This window comes from Lipophrys pholis (assembly GCF_963383615.2).
Source record: "Lipophrys pholis genome assembly, chromosome: 8".
NCBI lineage: Eukaryota > Metazoa > Chordata > Actinopteri > Blenniiformes > Blenniidae > Lipophrys > Lipophrys pholis.
In genome coordinates this window covers 16,913,388-16,939,465 of record NC_137630.1, presented here as the reverse complement: position 1 = coordinate 16,939,465, position 26,078 = coordinate 16,913,388, and the positions used below count along the sequence as shown (strand labels likewise).

General features: G+C 39.7%; 2 protein-coding genes across 2 annotated transcripts in view; both read right to left on the bottom strand.

Moving 5' to 3' along the window:
- Positions 1-184: 184 nt before the first annotated feature.
- On the bottom strand, positions 185-8,513 carry cbln4 (cerebellin 4 precursor). Its single transcript, XM_080470399.1, has 3 exons — positions 7,451-8,513; positions 5,078-5,194; positions 185-1,027 (listed from the first exon to the last, which is right to left on the bottom strand). The coding sequence occupies exons 1-3, from the start codon at positions 7,715-7,717 to the stop codon at positions 830-832; spliced, it is 582 nt and encodes a 193-aa protein (XP_080326525.1). The 5' UTR covers positions 7,718-8,513; the 3' UTR covers positions 185-829.
- Positions 8,514-16,093: 7,580 nt separating this feature from the next.
- LOC308112983 (uncharacterized protein) overlaps positions 16,094-26,078 on the bottom strand; it is a 52,909-nt gene continuing 42,924 nt past the window's right edge. Inside the window, exon 17 of the mRNA XM_080468841.1 lies at positions 16,094-17,759. Coding sequence (XP_080324967.1) covers positions 17,658-17,759 — 102 coding nt within the window. The 3' untranslated portion in view covers positions 16,094-17,657. The remainder of the gene's footprint in view (positions 17,760-26,078) is intronic.

Below are 26,078 nucleotides of genomic sequence, written 5' to 3'. Positions count from 1 at the left end.
TGCAGGAGTCTAATAGAGATCCTCATTCATCTGAATCAGGTGTGCTGGAGCTGGGAGACAAATAAAATAGGGCTCTTTTTTTTCTTCTTCTTTTTTTTTTTTCAATGACAGTTTGCAAGTGAAGCCCAGCAGACCTGTGCAGCAATCCATCCACGCCTCTGATCATTAAACACACTTTGCAATAAATATCAACCCCTTGTTTATTTCTTAAAATTATTCAATCAATAACCATTACTTAGGGCAATCCTTAATTACATCACTCTTGTGTGAGCAGCTCATGATCTGTAACATTTCCCTCCAGTAAAACCCTTCCCCCCACCGATGTTTAGCGATGTGAATACTTCAGTGATGACAGGTTGCACAAGTAACGGAGGCATATACAGTTTACACTCAAAGGCCGATGTATTTGAATGCAACAGTTGCCATGAAAAACAACAAAAACGGAGGGAGTTGGAGGGGGATCAGTATGCTTAACATATTCCAACAAGTCAAAGTTCAAAAAGTACTTCTGTGATGTTTCAGCGTTCCTCTCTGAGGCTGCTTGAGTGACGGGAAACACACAGTAGCGACAGGGAACATTTCAAGTCTCTTTCATCTGGACGGAGCCTCGGCTCCTCCAGAGGATGTGAACAGTTTCCAAAGTCTTTATTTCCTCCCTCTCTTAAGATCCATTTCCATCTATCAACCGGCTGAAAGATCCATCAGATGCAGCAGCAGAAATGTTTTGATTATACCGTGACAACACATTATGAAGAAGTCAGGAAGCTTACAATCAATCTTCTTTTTTTTTTTTTCTTTCTTTTCTCTCCCTTTTTTTTTTTTTTTTTACTTACAGGGGAAACACAAGAAAGCCAGAAAACGTTGAGTACTGCCATCCGCCAACTAAGTTTCCCTTCTCCAGCTTTAGGTAGACTTTGTCCTCTTTTTCAAGAAAGAGCAGAACTCCATTGGTGGCCGCCTCGCGCGTTACGTCTTTGTCACCCGCAAAGGCAGAGATGACCGGTTTCCCATTCAACATCAAGTTCACCTGGATAATCCAACAGAAGCGACAATTAGCAACAGTGACATTAACAAAAAAAACACAAAAGATTAGTTTTTGCTATCTTCTGAGAGTTCATGAATTCACATGCTCCCCACTGTTTGTTTCCCTTTCGAATGGTTCCACGTTTCTGAGCAACGTGCATTTGTGGGATGAGCAGCAAAGCTGGAGACGTGAGTTTCACCAAAGAATTGTTGTTAAATCTTTCATCTCAATGTCAAACAGCTTTTCTTCGTTGTTGACTCTTGTTACTGAGCTTCTGGACTTTACCATGGCCCAACAGAGGTCATGACCTCTACCTGATAAACACCAGCGTGAGCAGCTGGGCGAGCAGCATGAGGAGGTGCGAGGCTTCTGGTGCTGGTTCATCATCATGATGCTGAGGCTCCCATTGGGTGAATGGATGTGTTAAAATGCCCAAATCTGTTCTTTCATTCAGTTCATCAAACAAGAGTCGAGAACAAAAGAAGGTGTTTGCCGATTTAGCAATTTTTCTGTCTCCAGACCACATACTCAGTTCTGCTGTTCAAGCCACAAATGTGTGTTTATTCCAAATGTGGGACCATTTAAATAAAATCAGTTTTAAAAACCATTCTATATTTCACCCCCCAAAAATATGTAAATCAAAAAAAAAAAGAAGCAGGATTTCTTCTTTAATTTGACTTGGACACATTCAGCAGTTCAGCAGGAGTTTACAAAATCAATATGTTTTCGTAAGCAATGTATATATTTAAATAAGCTGTCAGATCTTTTTCTTTTTTACATGTTCAGAGCATCAATCCAATGTCTGGATTGGGAGTAAAATGTGCCAAAGTAAAGAGCCTAACTGTGTGTTTATTAATAGAAAAGGTAGCTATAAAGTAGAACGATCATTTAGTGTCATAATTTCATAAATTTTTAAAATACACCCGAAGCATCAGCTGTCAATACTCAATACGGGATTAAATGATCATGCTAAGTGATGTATTTGATGTGAGAAATGTGAGGGGAAAAAAAGCTGCCAAATATCTCTAGAAAAACTGTGTCAAACTCATACATATAGCCCAATTAAATTGCAAAATCATAGCATAATAGTGCAGTGAAATATACTGTATTTTCCACACTATAGGTCACGCCTGAGTATGAGTCACATCCATCAAATAAATGTGTCCTGAAGAAGAAATACACCTGTACAAGTTGCACCGGTCTACTTTTTTCAGGCAAAGATGCAACGTTGATAATCGTGGTCCAGCAGCTGCTGTTTCAGAACTTTGTGCTTTTGGGTCACGGTTCCCCTTCTTTGTTTTCTTCGTCACAGTAACAGTTTTTCTGCTGCATGTTGAGTGAAACTTTTGTAGCTTTTTGTTTTGGGTGACATTTTTCTTGCACTGTCGAGTGTTCAAACACGTAAGTACGATTTTTCAGTAATGCTGTAGCAGCATTCGTTTGTCATACAGTGCCATCTAGTGGTCACACATGGTACATACCAGTATATTTTGATTTACAAGTCCATGAACAGCCAATCGACTACAAAGAAATGTGAATTATAGTCTGGACATATACAGTAACGACATTCTGAAAAAAAAAAAAATCAAAATCAAGTGAGGAATCTTTTATTACAAAAGTTGAACAATTGGTACTATTTTTATGACTCCACTTTCTACAAAGTACTATTCAACGTGACAGCAAACTTTTCTCTTGGACTTGGTGTTACAACCATAGATGGAACAAACTCCTTGGCTTTTTGCTTTTCTTAACTTTCCAAATATACAGAAAGATCTGGAATGTTGTCTGCCAAAGTGTTTTTCCTCAGGCTAAAGTTGGTGAAAAACACACGGATCCTGCAATTTCAGCATGCACTCAAGGACGCGCGCTCGCTTTCGCCACTGCATCACTGATTTCTCACCTACGGGAATTGTTACTATCCGCTCCGTCCTGGGTAACAGTGCTGTTAAAAGTCTTCTACACTTACCAAACGGTAAAATAAATTAGAACAGAAGGTTAATTTTATTATTTACTTTTTTCTTCTTCATTTTTACACTTTAAACTTTTTATAAAAATCAACAGCAAGCGTGTCACTAATTGCATCCTTTCTGCTAAGAACAGCCGTCATTACCATTTTCTCCACTTATAATCCAGTAAATAATTAGTTTAAAATATCAAAATCGCGCAACACTACTTTCTGTTTCCAGATCTTCCCGGGGTGACTGCTGACTGATACGTGCAAAGGTACATAAATTTAGCTCAGCACGTGGGGGAAAAAAAAAGTGATTATTTCATCTCTCCAAGCAGAACCAACCAGCTGCAGCGTTACTGACACCTGTTGTTTCTCTGGCAATGACAAACTCAGGGATGTAGGACTGAAACTTCCTCAAACTATCCAATCTTCTCCAACGAAAACACTGCTGGAAAGAAGTACGAGAGCTTAATCCAAATCAGCTGAACGTCCCGGTCAGACGGAAGTAGCGCAGGAGGCGAAACGTACATAGATTTTTATATGGCGCAACAGACAAGATTACATTATTGCAACCAATAGGAAACGGGCAAAACACGAGCTGCGACATGCATGAAACAGATCTGAGAAAATGAAGAACGACATCAAGGACTTTTCAAGTACATAAATCTACGAGTCGCAAAAGTGGACCACAGCCACTTGATATTCTGTCCACAGACACATTTAGCTGGGGTACATAATTTAATGCTATTTGTGTAGATAATTTATAGTTGTAAATCATTTACTCACAGCATGATCATTTTAAATGCCAGTGGCGTTGCTGCTTGTTCTAATAGCGACCTTGAACGGAAAAGCCTGGCTGTAAGGAGGCTCAATCAAGCCTTCAAAGTCTGCATCAGTTTTCATGTCCTGTCATTATAGATTTCGTGTGTAGTTGTCGCAGTGCTAAGCTTATTTCTTTTATGAATACTGCCTTCATTGAATAATTTAAAGATTGATCTTAAATCTCATCATGTCTTGAAAAAAAAAAGAAGTTTTAATTGTATGGTATGTTTGGTTAACAGCATGTGAGAATTTCACATGGTCATGTTTAACCCTTTACTGAGCTTATTTGGCACATTCCACATTTAATACTCAATATGAAGCATCATTATTATGAAAAAACGTGAAATGTTTAAGCACCAAATGTGTTAATTTAGGTCTTAAAATGTTTTAAAGCAACACCCTGGGTTCAAAACTTTCTGTTTCCAAGTACTTAAGTGAATTTCTCTCTTAAACAATGATGGCTGAACACTTTATATTTGTTTGTTTGTGGCTTTTTCTTTTAAATTAACTTTCTTTAATGAAAACAACAAGCAAAAAGTCAGGGAGTGCTACAGTTGTTTCCATTTTATCTTTGTTTTTTAATCCCTTCCTAAAAAGGTAAAAAAATAAAAATAAAAATACATTTAAAATAAAAATACATTTTAAAAAGGGTGTGGGCGGGGCAATATTTCTAATCAAGCAGAGATGTCATTGACCCAGTATCGGTCTTTTTAAATGTGTTCAGGGAGCCATTGAGGGAGAATCTGAGCTTTTCAAGCCCGATGGACAGTAATCGCTCTTTCAACCGTCGGTCGTGTGAATGAGGGTGAGTCTGTTTCCAGTTCGGGACAATGAGCTGTCAGGGGAGCAAGGCGGTAAAGGCAACAACAGTCTCTGGAGGTAAATGGTTGTAAGGCGGCTGCATACATGGCCAGCAGAGGAGTGATGGTGATATTGTGAGCTCTGCTCAGGGTTTGGTTGGAAATTGTTGGCATCTATTACATGAACCAGTTACATTATGGTAAATCCGAGAAAGCCTCATGGTAATGTAGTGAGCTCTGTGCACTGTTTTGCACTGTTTGGGACTTTTATGATCATTTTGCCGTCTTTGTCATGGAAGGGATTGTCCAAATATTAGTGTTTTCACATTTATCCATTTTTCTGAAGTACAACACAAGGTTAAATATTTCTTTCCAATAAAATAACACATTATGCCTAAAAATATTTTGTTCTTCCAGTCGAAAGAGAAATTTGTTTTCCAGTTACAAATGTGTGTTGGGAAAAAACAGAGTTGGTAATACCTGTATGGTTTGGCTCTGGTACACTTTAATCACGTGGAAGTTAAAACTGTAGACTCCTTTTCTTGGGGACAAAAATACTGATTCAAAAGTGAAGTAGTTTCCTATATTCACCAGCACCTGTGAGAAGAAGAAGAAGAAGAAAAGGGGGGTAAAATACACATGACGACAAAGGTGTTTATATAGACAGTACTCCAACAAAGGCTTTAATATCAAAGGGGCTTGGGGATTAAATATTTAAATAGGAAAGATCGGCCGTGCACACTTCACTGTTGTGGCCAGCAGACTCTCCTCCTGAGTTTGACTCACTTCAAAAAGCATTTCATTCAACTCGTCTTCTCAATGGACCTAATCCCGCCATCCAAAGGAGAAGTAAATCCCAGTGGTAGATTTTGGAGACAAATTTCCCCATTGGGTCAATAGAAGAGATTTCTTTTTCTCTTCTTACATTTCACAGCAATGATACTCAACTTTAGGCATGTGGTCCACATCCCAGACCCCTGAGCAATTCTGATTGGCCGACCAGTCAGCCAATTCAGGGATGGTAAAACACACCTAGACCTTGTGCATCAGCATCACATATTGTGAGTCGGTGTTCAGTCAGACTGCACAGTGGATGAGATGCCAACGCTCACGCTGGACGATAGGTGGTCTGATTTCAGGTTGTGTCTAACAACGGTATACTGTGTATATATGTATGTGTGTGTATATATATATATATATATATATATATCACCACTGATTTACACTGTGACAATTCAAACAGTTTTTAAGTTTTAAAGAACCTTCTTGATATGGTCAGCATCTTAAACTAATGGACAGTCTTTTTTTCCATTTTAAAGGGAAAACTGACAAAAACTGAACCTAATATAACAACATTGTCTTATGAGTTAGGCAAAAAAAAAAAAAACAGCCTCATTACATTCATGGCATACGTTGTTATATATGTGGAGGGTAAAACAACATGATCAGTTCAAAAAAGGATTTTTTTTTTAACAGAGGAGACCAGCAACTTCAAGAGCTGACCAGAGAGCCAAGAGAGTAAAATAATCATTCGAGTCAAAAAAAAAAGGAAAAAAAAGACATAAACCATGTGTGAGTGTACTAAAATTCTAACAATCCTGCATTACGTACGAAATAAGAAAAGGTGAAGCCTTGTAAACGGTTGTATTTTCTGCATCCGAGTCAACAATCCCACAACATACAGTTGATACTTAGAAAAAGAGCAGTTTGATTTAATATGCACACGAATCAATATAATCTATTACCTACTTGATGTGAAAAGAAAGAAACTCAAAGTTAGACCTTTCAATGGCCATTTAGAGTAGGTGTTCCAGCTTCTCGCAGACACAACATTGCACCTGAACCGACCACAGTCCCTTTTCCATGCAGTTTTACACAAGTCAGGCATGCACAGTAATTGAATTACCCTTACATACTTGAAAAATAAATTTTATTACATTTGAATGCTGAAAATGATGCATGTAAAGCATGGCACCTTGCCACAGGTTCAAGAGTGCCACCAGAAGGTTTTAAGCACTCCACAGTTATATTAGAGGATCGTATTTAAAGGAACATGGAGGATTACTTGTGTATTAGTTGTGGACATCAAATACTCCCCTGTACCTGCACAAGCTCAGTCCCACCTGTTTCAAGTCCACTGCAGACGAGCCAGCACTTTTGACAAATGTTGCTTTCATAGTAACAGCATGCACATGACCCACACCAATCAGATCACTTGCAGAGTCTTATGGCAGCAAAACATCATATTATGTAATTGTGACAAGAGGGCAGAAGATCAGTTGAAGTGATATTGTTGCAAACACCTTGTGCTGCCCACCAATGCGTGACTAAGATAAATCCCTGTTGTTTGTGCTTGATTCTGCCTGGGTGTATTTATGTAGGTGAGGGCGTGCACGCGCGTCGACAGAAATGCACGCACGTGCACGGCGGTGGTATCTTTCACAAATCATGATAGAGTGTGTGAGCGCGCGCGCGCGCGCGCGCGCGCGCAGACTCTGCAGGATGCCCGCCCTCAAACATGAATCCATCCAGTCACTTCTCCAGCCTGCGTGCTGTGCGTTCGGAGCGCTTTTTACAGGACAACACGCCAACTGCGGCCAGCCACAAACTAAACTCTGGGGCGAACTGAGACTTTGGACTTGTTATGAAAATGTTAAAGTGAGCTGCAAGGACGAATGTTTATCTGCAAAATCATGCAAAAAAAACCCAACAAAAAAAACAAACATTCAAATTTGTTTGGGAAATGCAAAATGCGAAGTAAAACATATCTGCAAAGTGCGGCCGAATGTTTGTGTGAACACATTTTCACATGGGAAATGTACATTTTTAAAAAGAACAAAAAAGGGTCCAAACCTGATCGAAGTAGATTATTCTTGTTTTGTTGCTCATCTCCGACGGTTCATGGTTGTTGCTCCGGACTGCAGAGAAAGCCACCTTGGAGTTGGCGGCGCGCACCGAGATGCCGAGCGGAGAGGACGAAGCCTTCCAGTCCGTGGCCGGGTTCGAGTCGCACACCACCAGACATTTACCCTCCAGGACGATCGGCTCCGTGTCATTCTGAGCCGTCGCCACCTCGAAGATCACAGTCCAGCTGAGCATCAGTATGAGGGACTTCTCCATGGCTCTCTTCTTCTTCTGTCACAGCTGCGTGGCAGCGCCGATTGGAAAAGGAGAGACCGTCTCCTGCGCCAAGCAAGTTTCCTCGTCCCTCCACTGCTCTCCCGCGCCGCAGACGCGTCAGACGCTGTTAAAATTCTCCTAATGGATCCAGAAATCTGCCATATTCGAGAAAAACACCACCAACAAAAGTCTTCTGCTGCGAGCACTTGGGAAGCGGGGAAATCACCGGTTGTTGTCTGCGCGTTTCATTTTCAGGTGGACCTCAGTGTACGGTGCGAAAGTAGACACCATAGAGGATGTTTTATGGCCGATTGTTCCAGTGTGAGGGGTGAAGCAGTCGATGAATCGTCCATAGCCTTCACTCCCACTCCAAGTAACGCGTCTGACAGCAGCTGTTCCCGCAGTGATGTGCCGCGTGTGTGCGCGCCCTGACATCCACTTTACGCACGCACATGTGCTTGAAGTTATAATTACCAGTTCCTCCGTGACTTTACCAAAGCTTCAAAATCTTCTAATCCTTCATAAAATAACTCCCATCTAAAGTATGCATTCAATACCTGACTGATTCTAACAGCCACTAAGAATCTCTGGATTTAGATCCACAGCTCCGACTGCCCTTCCCAGATATCCAGGAACAAATCCACGAAATGATTACAACCCGAAACACATTTTTGGGGACATCCCAGATTCTTCCGCGACTCTAATAGAAACACATTACTTGAGTCTGCCCTGAAGAAGGAGTCCTACTTGCCAGGTTCTCCACAGCACCCTATCCAGCCTGGCTCTAGGTGTCACTGTAATGCGGTGACTCATCATAAGCTCATTGCACAGGTGGGCTGAAAATCATTCAAGTTTCACTTCCAGCAGTGGGTTTATGTATATTATTCTATAGAAGACCACTGACCTTTGCTCTTTATAAGAGCAACAAAGATGTTTATTATCGTTGTTTGAAGAATTAAATATTATTTGAAGTGCAGATGGATAGACTCATGGACACAAGGGAATGGGGATAATTGCATCTATGTCTTGTGTGTCTGCACTAGTTGTGTTGTTTTTTTTACTTCTGTTTTAAAGGGCACCAAGGGGTGATATCCAAAGTGGGTGGACATCTTTTGTAATCAGTCAGGAGTGTATTTCTCCATGGGGAGGGGGTGGTGTGTTTATTATGCAGTCTGTCACCCTCAACGTCTGCTGCAGGTCCTATTTCTTCTCCACTGTCCTGCTGGAGAACCACAAACTTCAGCCGGAGGTCAGGAAACTTTCTATAACTGGCTGAAAATGATCGAGCAGAGAATTAAGCCTTCGATCTTCTGTGGTCTGCAACCACTCAGCCATGGACTGTTACTGAGGCATAGATAACGTCATACTGCAAAGAAAGAATGAACTTTGAAGTTATGTCTGTTTTATTTTCATTCCTCTGCTGACTATTCTATTAGGCTACCCCTACAGGTGCCATCTTCCAAACTGTATTCATTTGTGAATTTTTCCCATTCAGTATATTCACAAGCTAAATGTCACAGAACACCACAAAAGTTATTGCAACTGGAGAGATCATTTAAAATAGGAGGAATTAGACACCAGAAGGAATGCCAACAAAAAGAAAAGCTGCATTTAAAATAAAAATACTAAAACCCCTAATGTAATAAATGTATCTCCATTCATGTTGTCCTATTTATAGAACTCATAACTGGCCTCCACTGGTCTGTGGAAGAAGTTTATGACATGAAACAGCTCCCTGGTGTAAAAAAATAAAATAAAATAGATGTGGATGACGTTATCAGAAGTCTCCAAATCGCAGCAGCCCACAAATGTAATTTATTGCTTGAGGATCAGAATTTGTCCAAATTTTTTGATAATACAGGAGCCCGCCCTTGTACCAAAAAGTTCTTGTTGTGAATTTGTGGGTTTGACTTCGCGAGAGCTGCTAGCTCTGCTTTATTTATATTTGAAAAATACTTTATTTCAACACAAATTTAATTGTTTTTAAAGCATGTTGGCCCAGCAGCGTCTCAAAGAATCTCCAAACTTGTTTCAAGTTTTTTTTACTCAGTTGAAAGGACGGAGGTCTGGAACCATTACTACTAAAGAGGCACGTGTGCCAACTTTCTACCAAATTTATATATTTTCCTCTATAGCTGCTAAACATTTCATTTTTAACACAAAGAAAATGCGACATGGTGACTTTGACAAAGTTGCTGTTTACATAAACAGTGAAACTACATTTTTAACCATTTTAGCAGTATTGACAGTTTATCTAAACTCATTTTAGCCACTTTTGCCATTTTAGTCTTTAGTTGCTAAAACATTAAGCTCCTTCAACATTGCTGGGGTTTTTTTTTTCCAATGAAACATTTTTTTTATTTGAACTTGATTATCGTTGGCTTACCAAAGACGCTGCCAAAGCAGGTGACATAGTAGGGTGTTGCACACTTTATTTGAATTTTTTTTTTATTAATATGTGTTTGTTTTTTTGAGAAGGCGTTATTTATAATGTTCCTGCAGGTCCTGATTGTATTCGGTAATGATTCAACATCACACCCTGTGGTTTTGTCCTGTGAGGATATTGACGGGAGGTCAGCGACATGAGCTCGTCGCCTCTGTCCTTGTGACACTTTGCGCTCCCCGTAAAACAGCAGATCAATTTTAATGCCCTTCCTCTGACTTACAAAGCGCTACATGCTCGGGCTCCCTCAGTTTTAACGGTGCACCATGGATTAAAAATCAAAGCCAGACAGATATTAGGATGTTTTGGGGGTTTGTTGAGGTAAGGGTTCAACCGCAGGTCATGCATTACTTTAAAAAAAATAATAATAATAATTTAGCTCCAAGCATGAACTGCTGTGTTGTTTAAAGTTGACAATGAGGCCTCTGGATAGATGAATGGAGGAAAAATCGAGAGAAAATATTGCTAAACCTAAAAAAAAAAAAGAAGTCTGGCACATTCAGTGTTTGGGATTTATCCTCCTCATTAAATCTGTGTTTATGAATGCAGCCATTTGATCTTTGTGGCTGAACAACAACAGATCATGAGATTACACTGCTGAAAGTGATCAAAATGGCAAAATCAAGTAAGCTGCCAACCAGCAAATGGATGTGATAAAGGTGCTTAACTCGTAAATGTTTGAAAAACAGAACACATTGAGAGCATCCGGTTGAGAACTACTCATTATTAGAAGACTATTTGTTGTTCTTTGCAAGAGAAAAACAATATTGACTTTTTTTTTGGGTCATTTTTTTATTCACTAAAAGTTTTTGTTCATGTTTGTGTAATAGAACAAAATTCAGCTGATTGAATTTTGCAGAGGTCAAGATGTTTTTTTGGAACAAAAAATGCCATCACACAATTATTTCAAGTATTAAAAGTGGAAGAAATATTTGTTTTTGATCCATCTAACTTTATTGTGTGACACTATGCTGGTTTAAATTTCCAATTTAATCCATTTAGTTGAAGACAATCTGAGGAGCTAAACAGCTGCCGTCAAGAGTCATGTCATGATCTGACTGAGTCTGATATCCTGCAGGTCAGCAGAACTTTATAGTAAGAAGGTTTGTGCTCCGAAGAAATTTAGAAACTTTAAATGTTGATACTTCAGTGACTGCTCTTTTGTTAATAGTACTGTGTACTTTTCCGGCCTTTTGTTCCCCCTGCCCCCGCTTTTCTGAAATTTGCATTTTGTATTTGATAAAAAAAGAAACGTCACACATATTTTACGTGTTAAAATGTAAAAATATCTCTTAAATAAACAAGCTATAAAAGATTTTAAATCAATTTTTCCATATCCGATATGCCAATGAGAGCTGGTGTGCAACAATAAAATGTATTATTTGGTAATAAATTGCCTAAATATTACTTTCGGGGACTTTTTTTTTTTAATTGCTCATATTAAAAAAGATCTATAATTCTTGCACAAACTGGATCTTGTGATACTAAAATCAACTTATCATTGTTAGTCATAAAGTGTCCAATATAGTCACTTTCTCATTCAGGACTTAAAGTATAAATACTGTCCAAAAAAGACCATTTGAATTTCAAACATTATCAGACAGAAATATCTAATCTTTTTACAAGAATGTCCCGGTTTTGTGTTCGGCTGTACTTGACAGTGTAATACATCATTGTTTCTGTTCTCCTGCCTTCCGTTGGAGTGACAGCACCTTGCACGGCTTCAGCCTCCAATGGCGTGTGAATGTGTGTGTGTGTGTGTGTGTGAATGGGTGAATGTGGTGAAACATGTAAAGCGCTTTGGGGCTGCTGTCAGCGAAAAGTCCATTTACCATTATTGCTCTAAAGCAAGACTGAGTGAGAGAAGAACGTATTGGAGTCTGTCTTCATGTGCAGATCAGTGGTTTAGATTAACGTGAAAAGTTACATCATGATGAAAAAGCAGGACGAGCTGGATCTGAATGACAGTATGTGTTGCACATCAAAAAAACAAACCTGATGTGAATGTCAAATGAAACTCTTAAAGTGACCAAATAAAATTTTCTAAATCTAAAATTCAGCATCTCACGCGGCTGGCAAGTGGAAAGTGAAATATTTCCTGATGGTCTCTTTTCTTCTCTCGGCTGCTGGATATCCTTAGAAATGTTCGTCCAGCTTTTGTCGTTTCTCTGCAGTCAAACACAGAAGCATCCTTTGCTTCCCTCCCTTTGCACGTGCCTTGTGTTGCTTTCCTGAAGTAATCCCAGTGTCCTTCAGGAAGCGCTTTGTTGACAATCTCACAAAGCCCCAACTACTGACTTCCATTGGATGGATTGTTGTTCTTCCCTGTGCTTTCTGTAGCTGCCCAGAGACTATACAAGTTGGCTTATTCTGATGGAAACCCAATAGAAAATCCTTTCAAGGACCCCTCGCTTCAGCAGGACCTCCAAGGTCAAGACTCCCTGGGCCCATTTCTTTTATTCACTGGGACTGCGTCATAATTCTGATTGAAGGAATTCACTTTCTATTTAAGTACTGCAGAAATGTTTTTTTAAGAAACATTATCTTTCTGTTTTTGTCTTTGATGTTAGAAGTTCACCAGTGGCTATGAAGACAGCACAACCCTGTTGGTTTCAGTGGCAGCTTTGAGAAAAGGCTTCAAGTGTGGGACACACAGCTCTATCTCAAGCATGGCATGGTCTCCAGCCTCTGATCGACTGCAGCGATCCAGTTACGGAATCGGGTGAAGCTTTCTTCAGTGTGACACTAGTGTGAACGCCACTCCACTGTGCAGTCTAACAGCATGTCTCCAAAAACACTGAGCTGTGCGAGAAACCACACCACAGTGCAGCCTTACAAAGTGTCTGAAAATATTAAAAAGGATGAGAAAGTTGGAGTTTCTACAGAAAAAAACCCCCACATACACAAGTAGAACATGCAAACGTCCCACAGAAAGGCCCGGAAATACAAAGTTCTCTGTATATGGTGGTGTGGTGACTGGTACTTTTGTCTCACAGTTCAAAGTCTCAAAAACAATTAACATCTTATCTGTTAGGAGTCAAATAACTTCATATTTTAACTTGCTCCTTATAGACTAAGGTGGGCTACAGCCGCCTTGGATCGTTTTATCGCCAGGAAAGGAGAAGCGAAATGTAAAGGAATAAAATCGAGATCCTCCACTGTGTCCCGACGAAAAGCAGAAGTCACGGAGGAAATTAATTAACAGTCAAGGGGAGTGTATGTACTCTGCTTGTACCGCACTGACAGTGTCGCATATAATGAGCAGCCTTCTTCAAAAACGTACAGGCCCATTTCTACACCACAGTTATACATTAGTTAAACATACAAAGTAATGTAACACATGCGTCATTCTCAAAGAGATGAAACTGGCAGTTCGCAAGAGGCAGTCAGAACTACGGGCTGTCAGTCACTGATAGAGACAGTTGATGTCCGTCACTGTGAAGGTTAAATATTGTATATTTAGATTTCATGGGGTTGTTTCAACAATTTAGAGGCATGTGTCCAAATCAATACCAAATCAATGGAGATTCAAAGTTATTAAACTGGGATCATGTCCGTTTTAAAAAGAGAGGAAAAAAAGATATAAAGATATTTTTCAAATCATCCCTGCAGGTTAATTACTTTCTATTCATGCAGATTTCCCACCAAAATGTGTTTGAACATACAGATGAAGTATTCAGTCTGGTGTGAATAACTTTGCTTGATGATTGTGTGAACAAATCTGACCAATCAACACTAAACAGCTGCCAGTTAATGAGCTGAACAAAGTAAAAATAACCTGGTGGCTTGACTTCAATAATTTTCTGGCCTCTTGGGACACTGCAACAAGCTGTTACAGCGTGACTGAGCATTACCATTATTGCACTAATATATATCCTCTAAGTTGTGTTCATTTGTTAGTGGACTCTCATATAGAGCTGCACCAAAGGCCTGAAACTATTAAAATAATTCCTACCGCCTGGAGTGAACACAATTTATGACCAATGTTAAATAAAACATTACAAATTGATTATTTTCCAACCATCCATTGCTTCCCTACACCTCTTTGCCTACCAGGTTGTCTCCGGGGGGGGGGAAATTCAGCCAATCCCAGCCAATCCCAGCTGACTATACACCCTGGACAGGTCACCAGTCCATCACACTGCAAACACAGATAAACAGAAAACACTCACACAATCACACCAGGGGGCAATTTAGAGTCACCAGCTCATCTTTAAGAGATGTTTTTGGGCTGTGGGAGGGAACCGGAGTACCTGCAGAAAACCCACACACGCACAGCGAGAACAACATATTTATTAAAATCCTGTGAGAAGCATGTATAAGAAATCGCTCACGCAAACAAATTGTTGTGTGTGCGTTTTGCGGCTGACCGACTAATGCTCGCGTGAGTGACAGCACATGCAACGAGTATTTGAATGAGGGTTTTGTGTGCATTAGGCTCTTTTTCCACAAAAATAATCTGCTGTCAATTGAATAGTTTCCGTGTTCTTTTGCTTGCGATTGTCACTGAGTGACAAAGATGGGTTGCTGAGCTCCAACAAGTATAAGAGTGTGACTGGAATTTGACACACAATAAAAGCAGCATCCATCTGATCCGTTTTGTACTTCTTTTTCAAATGTGGTTCAAAAACAGATGCAATTTCAAAAAAATAAAATAATGCAAAAAGTAGTAAATGACTGTGCGTTGTACAGTATTCTATTAGCATAGTGTTTTGCGTGATCTGGGAAACTCCTGATATCTTATATTCATGAACGCAAGCATACTAAACTGGCGAAGTGATATTTTGAGCCCTGTTCACATTTCTTTCCTAAATCAGGTCCACCGCATCTTACATTGACAAGTTAACATCTGTGATGTACTGATGAGCCGAGCAGCTGAGCAGCAACCTTCACCATCGTTCACCTGGGATCGGCTCCATCACTCTGGATTGGATGAATGAATTGAAAAAAAAAAAACACACACACACACACTCCACTTGTGTAGAACTTCTTGAAGTGTGACCATGGGACGTTTTGTTGTCCTTCTTGGGACGTTATTTACTCTGCCTTTGTTGCTGTAACATGACTTCTGTTGAGCACAACCTGATTGGTTCAAACCTCACAAAGTTGACCTTGTTCAAGAAAAAGAAAAAGAAAAATATCTCCCAATATTTCTGTTTTTATGTGTAAAAGTTCAGACAGAAATGATGGTAAATAATTGCAGTTACTCCTTTGAAAAAGAAGTCACTACTTTACTAGTTATCACAAATAAGAAATTACTCTTTTTTTGGGGGGGAGGTGAAAGTAATTATTGCATTGTTTTAATAAGCTCCCTTAGTTTGTCTTAAGAATGTTCAGATAGCTGTATAATGGTAACGGTATTTGAGCTGTCATTACTGTGTTTGTCAGTCTGTTCATTAAGCTGACGTTGCATCAGTTACTAGGAGATCATAAAAAAAGACACAGTATGAAAAGCCATTTGAGCATTTATTGGATATTCTTGATATCCAACTTAAGGTTCATGTACTAGTGAGACAAATCAGCAGACTAGTAGAACTACTGTGACTTACTAGTAATGATTTTTATCCACTACTGGTGCAACTTTTGGCCAAACGCAGCAACAAAACGGCTTTAAAGTCATGGACAGCCACACTAAAGCTGCTGAAATGTGACCCTGAACAAGTTTACTTTTCATCCGACGAGAATTAGTTTTACTCCCTTTGCTGCCAATTAAAAAAAAAGCTGTATGCTCTTCCCCCCCACAAACGAAATGCACTGCAACGTGCCACCATATACAAATAAAATTGAGTCACAACACAAGTCATCAGGGTCGACAGACTTTAAGGAGGTTCCTATAATCCTACAAGAAAAGGTGAGACATTGAATTTGTAGTTTTATCTCTCTTTTCTTCTTCAGGTATCAGAAACTGCCACTGTTTCTTCGTTTTTCCTTTTAATTTGAGATATTTTGATTAAAAAGGAGAACTGCTGATCAAGTCATCAAAATGCACATTTTAAAAGCTGAATTTTGAAGTTTTGATCATTGTAATGGAGGTCAATTAAAGGGTTTAAAAAGCTGCTAAGCAATTACGGCAGCCGCAAAAATAAAGTGTCATCAACAATAATTTACTTTAATGTGGAAATGGTATGAAGTCCACAAAAACTAACTAGGTGGTGTGAGACGAAGCATTCGTAGTGATGGGAGATGGAGGGGTGCGGTTCCAAGATCAATCTGAACAAATTAATAGTTAAATAGCAACTGTAAGACCGAGCTCAGCAAAAAATAGCATTCATTGCTAAGAAACACCAGTTTGTGTCAAAGCTTTAATTAAATTGATTGGCTTCTCCTTTCAGAGGAAAATGTGCAACCTTTCTGCTCTGTAAGGGGTCTCATTCATTACACACCGAGTCGCACTTAAAACCATACAGTTTTTTTTCGTTTTTTTTCTGTAAACTGAATAAAATGTCAGGCACACTAAAGCACATAAATCACCTCAGCGGAGACCTTTCTGTTCCTTGAAGGGGCAGTTCTGCGTCCCCGGCCGTGCCGCTGGCCCCCTCGCAGATGCGCTCTTGAATGGCAGACGGCCTCGGAGGTCCTCCCGGAGAGAAAACGTCCCCAGATGTTCACAATAATCAAAAACCCAGAGTACGCCCACCTCAGCCGGCCTCTGAAGGGACGTCTGTTTTGTTGCTCTGCCAGCAGACAGCTGCCGGTATTAACAGCGCACTTCAGCACCGGAGTGCTCCTCACCACCAAAAGGGTCTCCAGTCCTTCATTACACATTTGAACTCAGAACCGATGTCGGTAAACACGGAGTCGGCCTTGGACATGAAGTGATGAAGCGAAATCGATCGCTTTTATATCGACAGCACCGACTTCCACAGCCAGCCAGTCATCCAGGTACATGAGCGCCGCTCTACAATGAATTACATCCATGAACAGTTACATAGTTACATTACAACAGACCAAAATGACAAATAGTGTACAACCATTGAAGAATCCCAGTAGTAAATGTACCAAACCTTCATCATAAAGGCAACTAGAGTAAAGACACTGTTAACATTAAAGAAACAATCATCCTGACAGAAATGAACAAGGGCTGCACAGTAGTGTTGGTGGTTAGCACAAGTTGAGTTCACGGTTGCATCCTTCCTATGTGGAGTTTTTTTGCGTGTTCTCCCTGAGTTTGTCTCAACTTAACACTCAACTTTTCACTCTGCGATGGGATGACTGGAGCGTGACGTGAGAGGAGTCAGAGCCTCCTCTGCTGGATACGGATGAACACAAGGACATCAGAAAAAACATCAAATTCCCAGCGTGTTATTTCTTCAAAAAGTGTGAACGTCGGTGTCAATCAACCAACTTTTGGCCGATTACCGATTATTTTCTCATGGAACAATTGGCTGATTAATTGGTCGGACTCCAAATGTAGAACTGAGAGGCCAAAAAGGTGAGATCCGTGTTATCGGCATTAAAATCTGCAGCTTCAGAGTCCTTCATCAAGGAGCCTGTAACTCAGACCATCTGAGCTTGTAATCCTCTGAAGTCCTGAACAAACTGACAAATTAATCCAAAGAGCTCCTGAGAGTCTTGATCCGCAGGTTCTCCAAATTTTACCTGGACAAAACAAAACAAAACAAAAAAAAAAATCAATTACTTTGAAATGATAAACTTTAAAATGACAGCAATTACACTTTGATTAGAACTTTGAGCTTTTCGAAATGGTTTTACAAATTAACAGCTGCCTTGATTGTCGTTAGTGAACTGGCTCCCGGGTCGCGAACGTTCTCTGGAACAATGGTCCTCTGATGTAATTAACTCATATACTGCCTCTGCATGCAACCCAGTCCTTGAGTGTACTTATAGCATGTGCTGCCAAATTAATACTTGTACCTCAGTGGGTGAGGGTCACCGCCACGAAAATGTTGGTAATTCTTCAGTCCAACTTTATCAGAAAGGGTCACGGTGGTTAAGAGTTCTAATTGCCTTTTCACATGCTGCTGACTGACCAGACTCGCGCTACGCTGCCGACTCTCTTTTGCCATTCTCTTAACACCGCACTCGGCTTCATGAATTTAACTTGTCGTGTGTCTTTAAATCTGTATATGTTATTATTGCCTAACAAATAATATGCGCCGTGAATCTTATAACATGCACAACAAACACTGACATTTTATTTCCTTACCTTCTCACGACGTTTAATTGATTTAGTGCATCTAAATGAGAGCAGACGTTTATTCTTCAATTAAATAGAAATACAAATACTTGTGAAAACGTTACTCCTTCACTGAACCCCTTAATGGGCAAGTGACCACAATGAGGAACGTACACATTGTCTCACAAAACTAAAAAATGATACGAGAAATATGAAAATAGACGCTTCTCGTGACAACACCAACACCATTGTGTTTTGCCATTTTCACATGAATCAATGAATCAATGAATGGATGACTGAATGAAATTTTCGAAAATGTAAAAAAGAAGAAACATCAAAATGAATAAAGCGAAATAACAATAAAAATGTAAATATCAGCAATAGCACACTCCATTTTTCATATATGGCACGAGCTTTACATGTTCGAAACGGGGGAGGAAGAAGTACGGACTTGTTTAATCCTACGCCTTTGTATAGACATTACTTCTCTTTTATGTCACAATAATTCATTACATAATTACACCCATGTGTGTACAGTAATATTCAATAATATGCACTGTGCACATAAAAGTAGTGCAAGCTACAAAGCTTGTCCATTTTTGAAATTATGACTTACTTTTTTGCAAACAACACAATATATTGTTAAATACCAGAACTCAGAAGTGTATCAAACATGGAAAAGAGAACGCAATAGATGTTTTGCGCAAGCTTTTTATCAAATACAAATGGAATGGAATCCTGACACATTTTAAAAAGCGACCAAAGTAAATAGACAAAGTCTCGCTTTCAAATGTTTCAGTGTTTCCCCCTTAAAATTAAGAAAGAAGGGATTCTGAAATCTACTTAAGTACAAAAGGACGGAGGAAAAAGATTATTGTTATTTGCAATAGAGCCTATTTTTGGGTGTTGATAGTTTGTGCAGATAAATGTATATGAAATTTTGCGAGTCCAATTCAGTTTCCGTTTGGACATAATTATATATATTTTTTTCCATACAGGGTTACAAACTGAACCATGTGTCATACTGCATATGCCCACTATGTTTATGTAATTATTCTCACCAGTAGAAGTTCAAACTATCGTAGTGACAACATCCGCTGGTTTTTGGGTAAATGAGGTTTTTTTTTGGGGGGGGGGGGGGCATATGCTCTGGAGGCAGACGCGCTCTTTGGTTTTACTCCAAGTGTCTCAGTTTGTCTCGGTCTCAAGCTGCCCATTTAAAGTCGCATCGCTCTGTGTGGAGAACATTGCGCTATGGTTTAACAAAAAGGAGAAGTTAAATTGACATTGAAATCACGTTGGAAATGCAGCTGGTCCAACAGATATTTAGCTTTGTTTACTCACACCGTCTTTAGCTGATCAGCGGCAGATACAGCTGTGGGACTATCAGGAGACTGAAAGCAGCCATTAATTTCAATGCAGATGTTGAACATGCCCATTATAACTGCTGTTCAGCAGATCCACTCAATCCTCCTCTGTCCAGGCATCCTGCATATCATTACATGTTATGATGGTGCATGTACACACACACACACACACACACACACACACACACACACACACACACACACACACACACGCACACACGCGCACACACACACGCACACCCCGCCGAGTAGGTTTCCCTGCAGAAATCACATTTCTGAAAAATTTACAAAGGTGTAGGAGGCTTCCAGCAGAGTTCCTTATAGAAAAAGAAAGCTGTTTGTTAATTAACACCTGTTCACTCTATAAAACATTCCCTTCTTGCATCAAATGTGTAAATTAGTCTATATACTTTTCTCCTAGTATATTTTCTGGATCTGACCGGGATGCTCGATAGTACTCTTTAGCTGGACTAAAAAGGAAAGAAATGTCCTTTTGCTTAGTTTTGAGGGATATAATCTTCTCCACAGCTGGTTAGCTGATCAACTCCATTGTTTTTTGTGCACGTTGAATATTTCCAGGGATTTTTTTACAAACACACACGACGGCAAATAAAAACCAATTTACAACCGCACCTGAAAAGGGATTTTGGTAGCAATAAAGGGAGTGCCTGTTTTTCGAATCAGTGTGGTTTCACTTTAACGAGTGAGGATAAGAAGGATAATGAGATTGACTGTTGGTTGCATGCGTATCATGCTGTGGTGGCAAACGCTAATCTCCAAAATAAAATGAAAGAAAAGAAGGTCCGCTATTATACAGAAGTTCTTCATCTCCAAGCCGGCATAGTGAATTCATGAAAGTCAGAGGTGGAGTGTGCTGACAATTAAAATCATAAATTAAATTTGCAAAAGCATTTACCCTAAAAGCTGTGTAAACTTAATAATTATGATATAATGGAGTTATAAGGATGTTCACAGGTTGGTAATGGAAAAGGAGACGGGAACATTTCTGTCCATATCGCAGAGTTCTTTGAAGCAAATGTCTTGACATATTATTGAAAATATAAAATTGACTTCTCTCATAGACGACTCACAAACTGTTTGGGATATTTGGCTTTTGGGCAAAATTCATAAAGTTTGTCAAAGTTAATGCTACAGCAATATCGTGATTATATCATGAAGGTAGGTCCACACGTCGACTTATTGCCTGCTGAGGCATCATGGCGTCCCACTCTTCTTGAAGGGCGGCTCTCAGGTCATTCAGGTTCTGGGGTGCAGCGTTATGAGCTCCTAAATGGCGACTCAGCTCATCCCAGACATTTTCCATGGGATTCCGTGGGCAAAGGAACCCAGAAATGATAATGATGCTATTTCTAAAAGCTCGTTCTCATATTAAATATTGCAAATTTCTGATTTCTCACCTCGCCATCTCTCCATTTGTGAGTGTGCAACTCTTGTGCGCCCTTTACACAAGATTCTAGTAAATCAAGGTCCCGCTATCAACTGACTGAGCAAATTAAAACATTCTAAACCCCCACAATAAAATGTATTATCGTTAATCTCCGAGGCTGAGCATTTTGCTGAGGGAAGCACGATCAAGAGCACTTTATATGCAGTCGCCAACTTGAAATTAACTTTGTGATATAATGTCTCACTTATGTATTGCATTAAATATTGTATTAATTGTGAGCGTAGTGGTATCTGCCTTCAGTGTTGACGACATGCTCTTAATTCGAAAATCCATCAAATTATGAGGAATTAGCGAGGACAAGTTACATAAAACCTCCTCTTTTATTTAGCACTGGTTTTTAATGTTATCCTGTCTCCAGAGTAACAACCACACACACAAAAAAGAGAGACATCTGCAAAATCAACCCCCAAAACTTGCACAAGCGTCTTCTTCCACGTTTAATAAATTTGCATGTTGTTGTTTTTTTTTGCGAGGGCGTCTTAATGAATTCTCTTCTTTCCTCCCCTGTAACAAGATGCGACTAAATATGACGCCTTTTCCCCAACCTGCTGCTGTCCTGTTCTCCACCACGGCCCAGTCAGTCTCAATCATGTTCTCCTGCACACCCGAAGGGGTTCATAGTGTTTTTTAGGATATTTCTTATGCACAGCTTCAGAGCTCAGTGACTGGAGGAGAGAGGGAGTTACAGAAGCAGATGGAGCAGAGACCTGCGGAGTGGACGGAGTTCATTCTCTCTGTTGGTGAACTTTGAGCGCCTCATCTACTAAATAGTTGTGCGTAAACACGTGTGGAAGCCGATTTACTAAATAACCTATTTCAAGCAATAGCGAGGGTGTCACCAGCTTGAATATAAGTTGGGCTTGAGGGACTAAAGGCCAACTACATGGATTTGAGGGTAATTGGTGACTTAAAAAGCCCTGAGGTGTAAGTGTGTGTGTGTGTGGTTGTCTGTCTCTGTGTGTGTTTGCCCTGTGATGGGATGGCAGTAGCTATAGAAGATGGATTGATTTAATGATTACCATATTGGTCCTAATATACGGTTTTCTCCCCTGGATATAGATCTGAAAAGTGGGTTCGTTTTATATTGTCGGTCTGATATTCAGCTCACATCTTAATGCCCGGCTCTGCACAACAAAAAGCATGGAGGCTGGAGATCCATACAGAAATAGTCCGGGGACACTGAAGACTGTATATAAAACTGTATGGAACCAGGAGGCATTTGATTTCAGGTGAGTGCACGTGCTCGCATGTGTGACTCAAGGGTCCATGTCTCCCTTGCTGATATTCAACACAACATGTGCTCGACCAAAACGAAGTATGAGCCTTGTAAACATGGCGGTTGCCCTATAGTCAAGGTCGTCATATATCCTTCACTTCCTTAGTTTTACTTTTATGCATGAGCATTTAATAAGGATATTTGTCACAGATGACAAGTCCAATCGACTGTGTTGACTATTAACACTGAATTTGGGTATTGAGTAATAATGCCCCACCATTCAATGTGCTCTTTGCAAACAATTAGAGTATTATTGCTTACCGTATTTATATTTTTTTCCTTTTTGATTTGACATTTGACATGATCAATTTATTTATCTATTTGACATTTGATTTTTGTGTTATATTTTTAATATATTTTAATGCACATAAAGATATGAATAACATAAGTTTTATGTTTAGCATAAAGTGATCAGTGATATTTGACTTTTTATCAAAATATGAACAAATGAGATAGTTATCAAATATGGTGACTTGTCAGATGAAGGTGTAAAGAAGACACAAATCACCCTGAAAATGATGCCACAAAAAAGAAACCAATATCCATCAAATATCTCAAGTTTCCAGCAGAGGATGTTTGAATAAACAAGCAGGGACTTGTGGGATGTTTTAGCAGTTTGGCTTGTTGATTACAAAATAAGTCCTGGCCTGAAGGAGACACTACAGTTAAAGGTCAACTTGTTAAACTCTGAAAAGGCCACGGCTCCAGAACATTCTTAATTATACCTGGAAGAGATGTATCGGAAATATAAGGAATATTACAGCAATCTGTAAGGTTTCTGTTTAAAATATTTAACATTTTGAAGAAAAAGCTTATTTGCCATTTTTGCTGACTTTTAGATGAGACGATCAATACCAATCTGATATTTGCACAAAAAACTGAAAAGCTGCAGCGGAGTGAGAAACATTTTCTCATCAGCATGTGAGGCGTGTTTCTTCATTGCTTCATGAGTTTAAATTGGATGCAGATAATAGTTTTTGCATATATTTTTCTGCTGTAATACAAGTTTACCAAACTGCTTTGCATTTTTCATCCACAAATCTCAAGCAAGGAAAAGCTGCTCCGAATCCACATCTACTTGATGACTGACCTAATAATGTCATTGAAAGGCGATAAGACTGAGCTTCACGCTGAGATCACCTGGACTTGAACAAGCCACTGAAGCATTCAAGCCTCGGTTGGAGTCTCACGACCAAACCTTGGAGGCTGTTAGCACCGGCAGCCACACGAGAGGTGTTTCACGCTCTCAGCCGTCCATCTGACGTGCAGACAGGTTTCTATTTTAACCGGAGCGGCCTCTCAGCACAACCTGCGCAATGCCTCATGTTTAATTCACGCTCAACCAGAAGCACGATGTTACACCTTCACCAACCTATATTTTTATGTCTTCACTTATGTAACCGTGTGTTACACTACAACAGCCTCAACACCCCTACAGGGAGTGTCTGTCTCAGTGAGCGCAGGCAGTGAACCACAGCTGCTGCTCGGCTACGGAGCCGCTCGTCCTTCACAGTTTGTGTAGGAGCCTGAGAGTAACTGCTGTCTGACAGATGTGAGGACTTAGCTGTGGAGTCAACAAGGAACTTTGTCTTGCTGGAGTTTCGAGAGTTTTTATTGGATGGTGTCAGTGAAACGCTTTCAGTGAGATGAGCCATTTGTTTTGGGTGTTAGTGCTAAATTAAGTTAGATACTTCCCGAAAGTAGCTTTGTATCCACCACACAAACAAAATACACATGCACATTGTCCGGATTGTTTAACCATTCATTTCACTGGTGGACCACACAGTGGTGTAGTGGTGAGCACCCTCATAGTGAAAAATTCATTAGTTGGAGTCTGAATCGGTTTTATCTTTTTTGTGTGGAATAACGTTAATGACATCATTCGTATGTGTGTATATATATATATGTGTGTGTGTGTGTGTGTGTGTGCACATTATTAAGCCGTCCTGATTGAGAGATCCTTTAAAAGTAACACACAAGTTACACTTAAATTAACTCATTTACTATTAAAAAACGTTGTAATCGGGATCAAATATTGCAATGCAGCACACTCTTTGTGGAAGCCTGAATACTCATGCAAACGGCACATGATGGCTTGTAGAGCTCTAACATCTAGCAGTCACGCCATCGTCTATAAAAGTTTTCTGAGTGTGCGTCGTTGGACTGCACAGAAACCTAATTGTGGGCCAAGTGTAAGACAATTCCCCTCCAGTCCTGAAGCTCACACCTTGCGCTATCATATCACAGTGTTCAAATACAGCAGAAAGGGTAAGTGGCCTCTCTTTGATGACGGATTGTCCATAGAGACATGGGAAAGCAGAGAAAATAGGCATTACTTTTGTATTGATCGCTTTTTGGTGGAGGACACCATAAAAAAAGACATAGCACCGGTTAAGATGTCAAAAGTAGGCCTGAGCTCTATAAACACAATCACAGCAGGTTAGTGAGCAAAGAAAATGTTCTGCTTTTTACACATCGTGATGAAAGAATACACAAGGACCAGTGCCTCCCCTAAATCTGATAATACGTGCACAAGGGAGTTTTCCTCTGTGAGAGATCATCCAGTTATCCTCATGAGGAAAACTGTCATATGGGTCAACTGTACAAGTAGCAAAAACAATCCACATGTACGCACAGTGTGACCTTCAGAGGCAACAAATACACGAGAAAGAGGGAAGTGACGTGACGCTTGCGTGTCAACTTAAAGGACTCGGGAGAGTTTTGTTTGGAGGACGGATGAGTAGAAAGAGGTTTTTCCCTGACTGCTACGTTGAGTGCAGATTTTTCCATTTGCAGTAGATCAACCCACTGATCAAAAGTCAGATCAGTATCTGTACAATTACTTTTTTAAGGTGAAAATACACATAAAAAATAGTAAAAGCAAAGATATAGTACACTCGGTGTGTGTTATATCGAGAACCCTTTAAATTCCAGATTGATGATATGATGTTGATTGTTTGAACGAGAATAACAGCAATAATATCATATCAAATGATGGAAGTGAGCAGTCTTCACATTGATATTTACATTGGTGTGTATCTTTGGAGCTTGAGATTAGATATTTCCTACTTTCCTAAGTCAATAAAGACAAAAAAAAGGTCCCATTAAGTCTCACTAAAACCTCATAAAATGTGATCAGGCTTTCAGTAATTCTGGAGTTTCATATTTGAGGATACGGCATAAAAACTCAAATTCACACCACTAACATCCATTCCCTCATTAAAAGCCTGTGCTAGTCAACTCTTATTGATTAAACGACTGTAAAAAATAAAGCAGTAATACTATTTGCAGTTTCGCATAACAATACTATTGAATCGCATTTCTCAATCTTTTTTGTTTTTATGAAATGAAACAGAAAACACACACACACACACACACACACACACACACACACACACACACACACACACACACACACACACACACACACACACACACATATGTTTATATTGGCATTTTTTTAATGACAGATAAAGGGTGTTAGAATGAGTTTAAGTGCCTGTTATAATGCTGCTGCTGCTTTGTACAGTGTGCCTGTGGATGACAGAAATGTAAACGTAATATTCTTGATGTTAGGAGTAAACATCCTACGTAATTGTATGATCAGGTTGAACACAGTGGTGGTCTTTTCTGTCTTCCTCAGGTAGTACACACTGTAAACAAAGCGCTT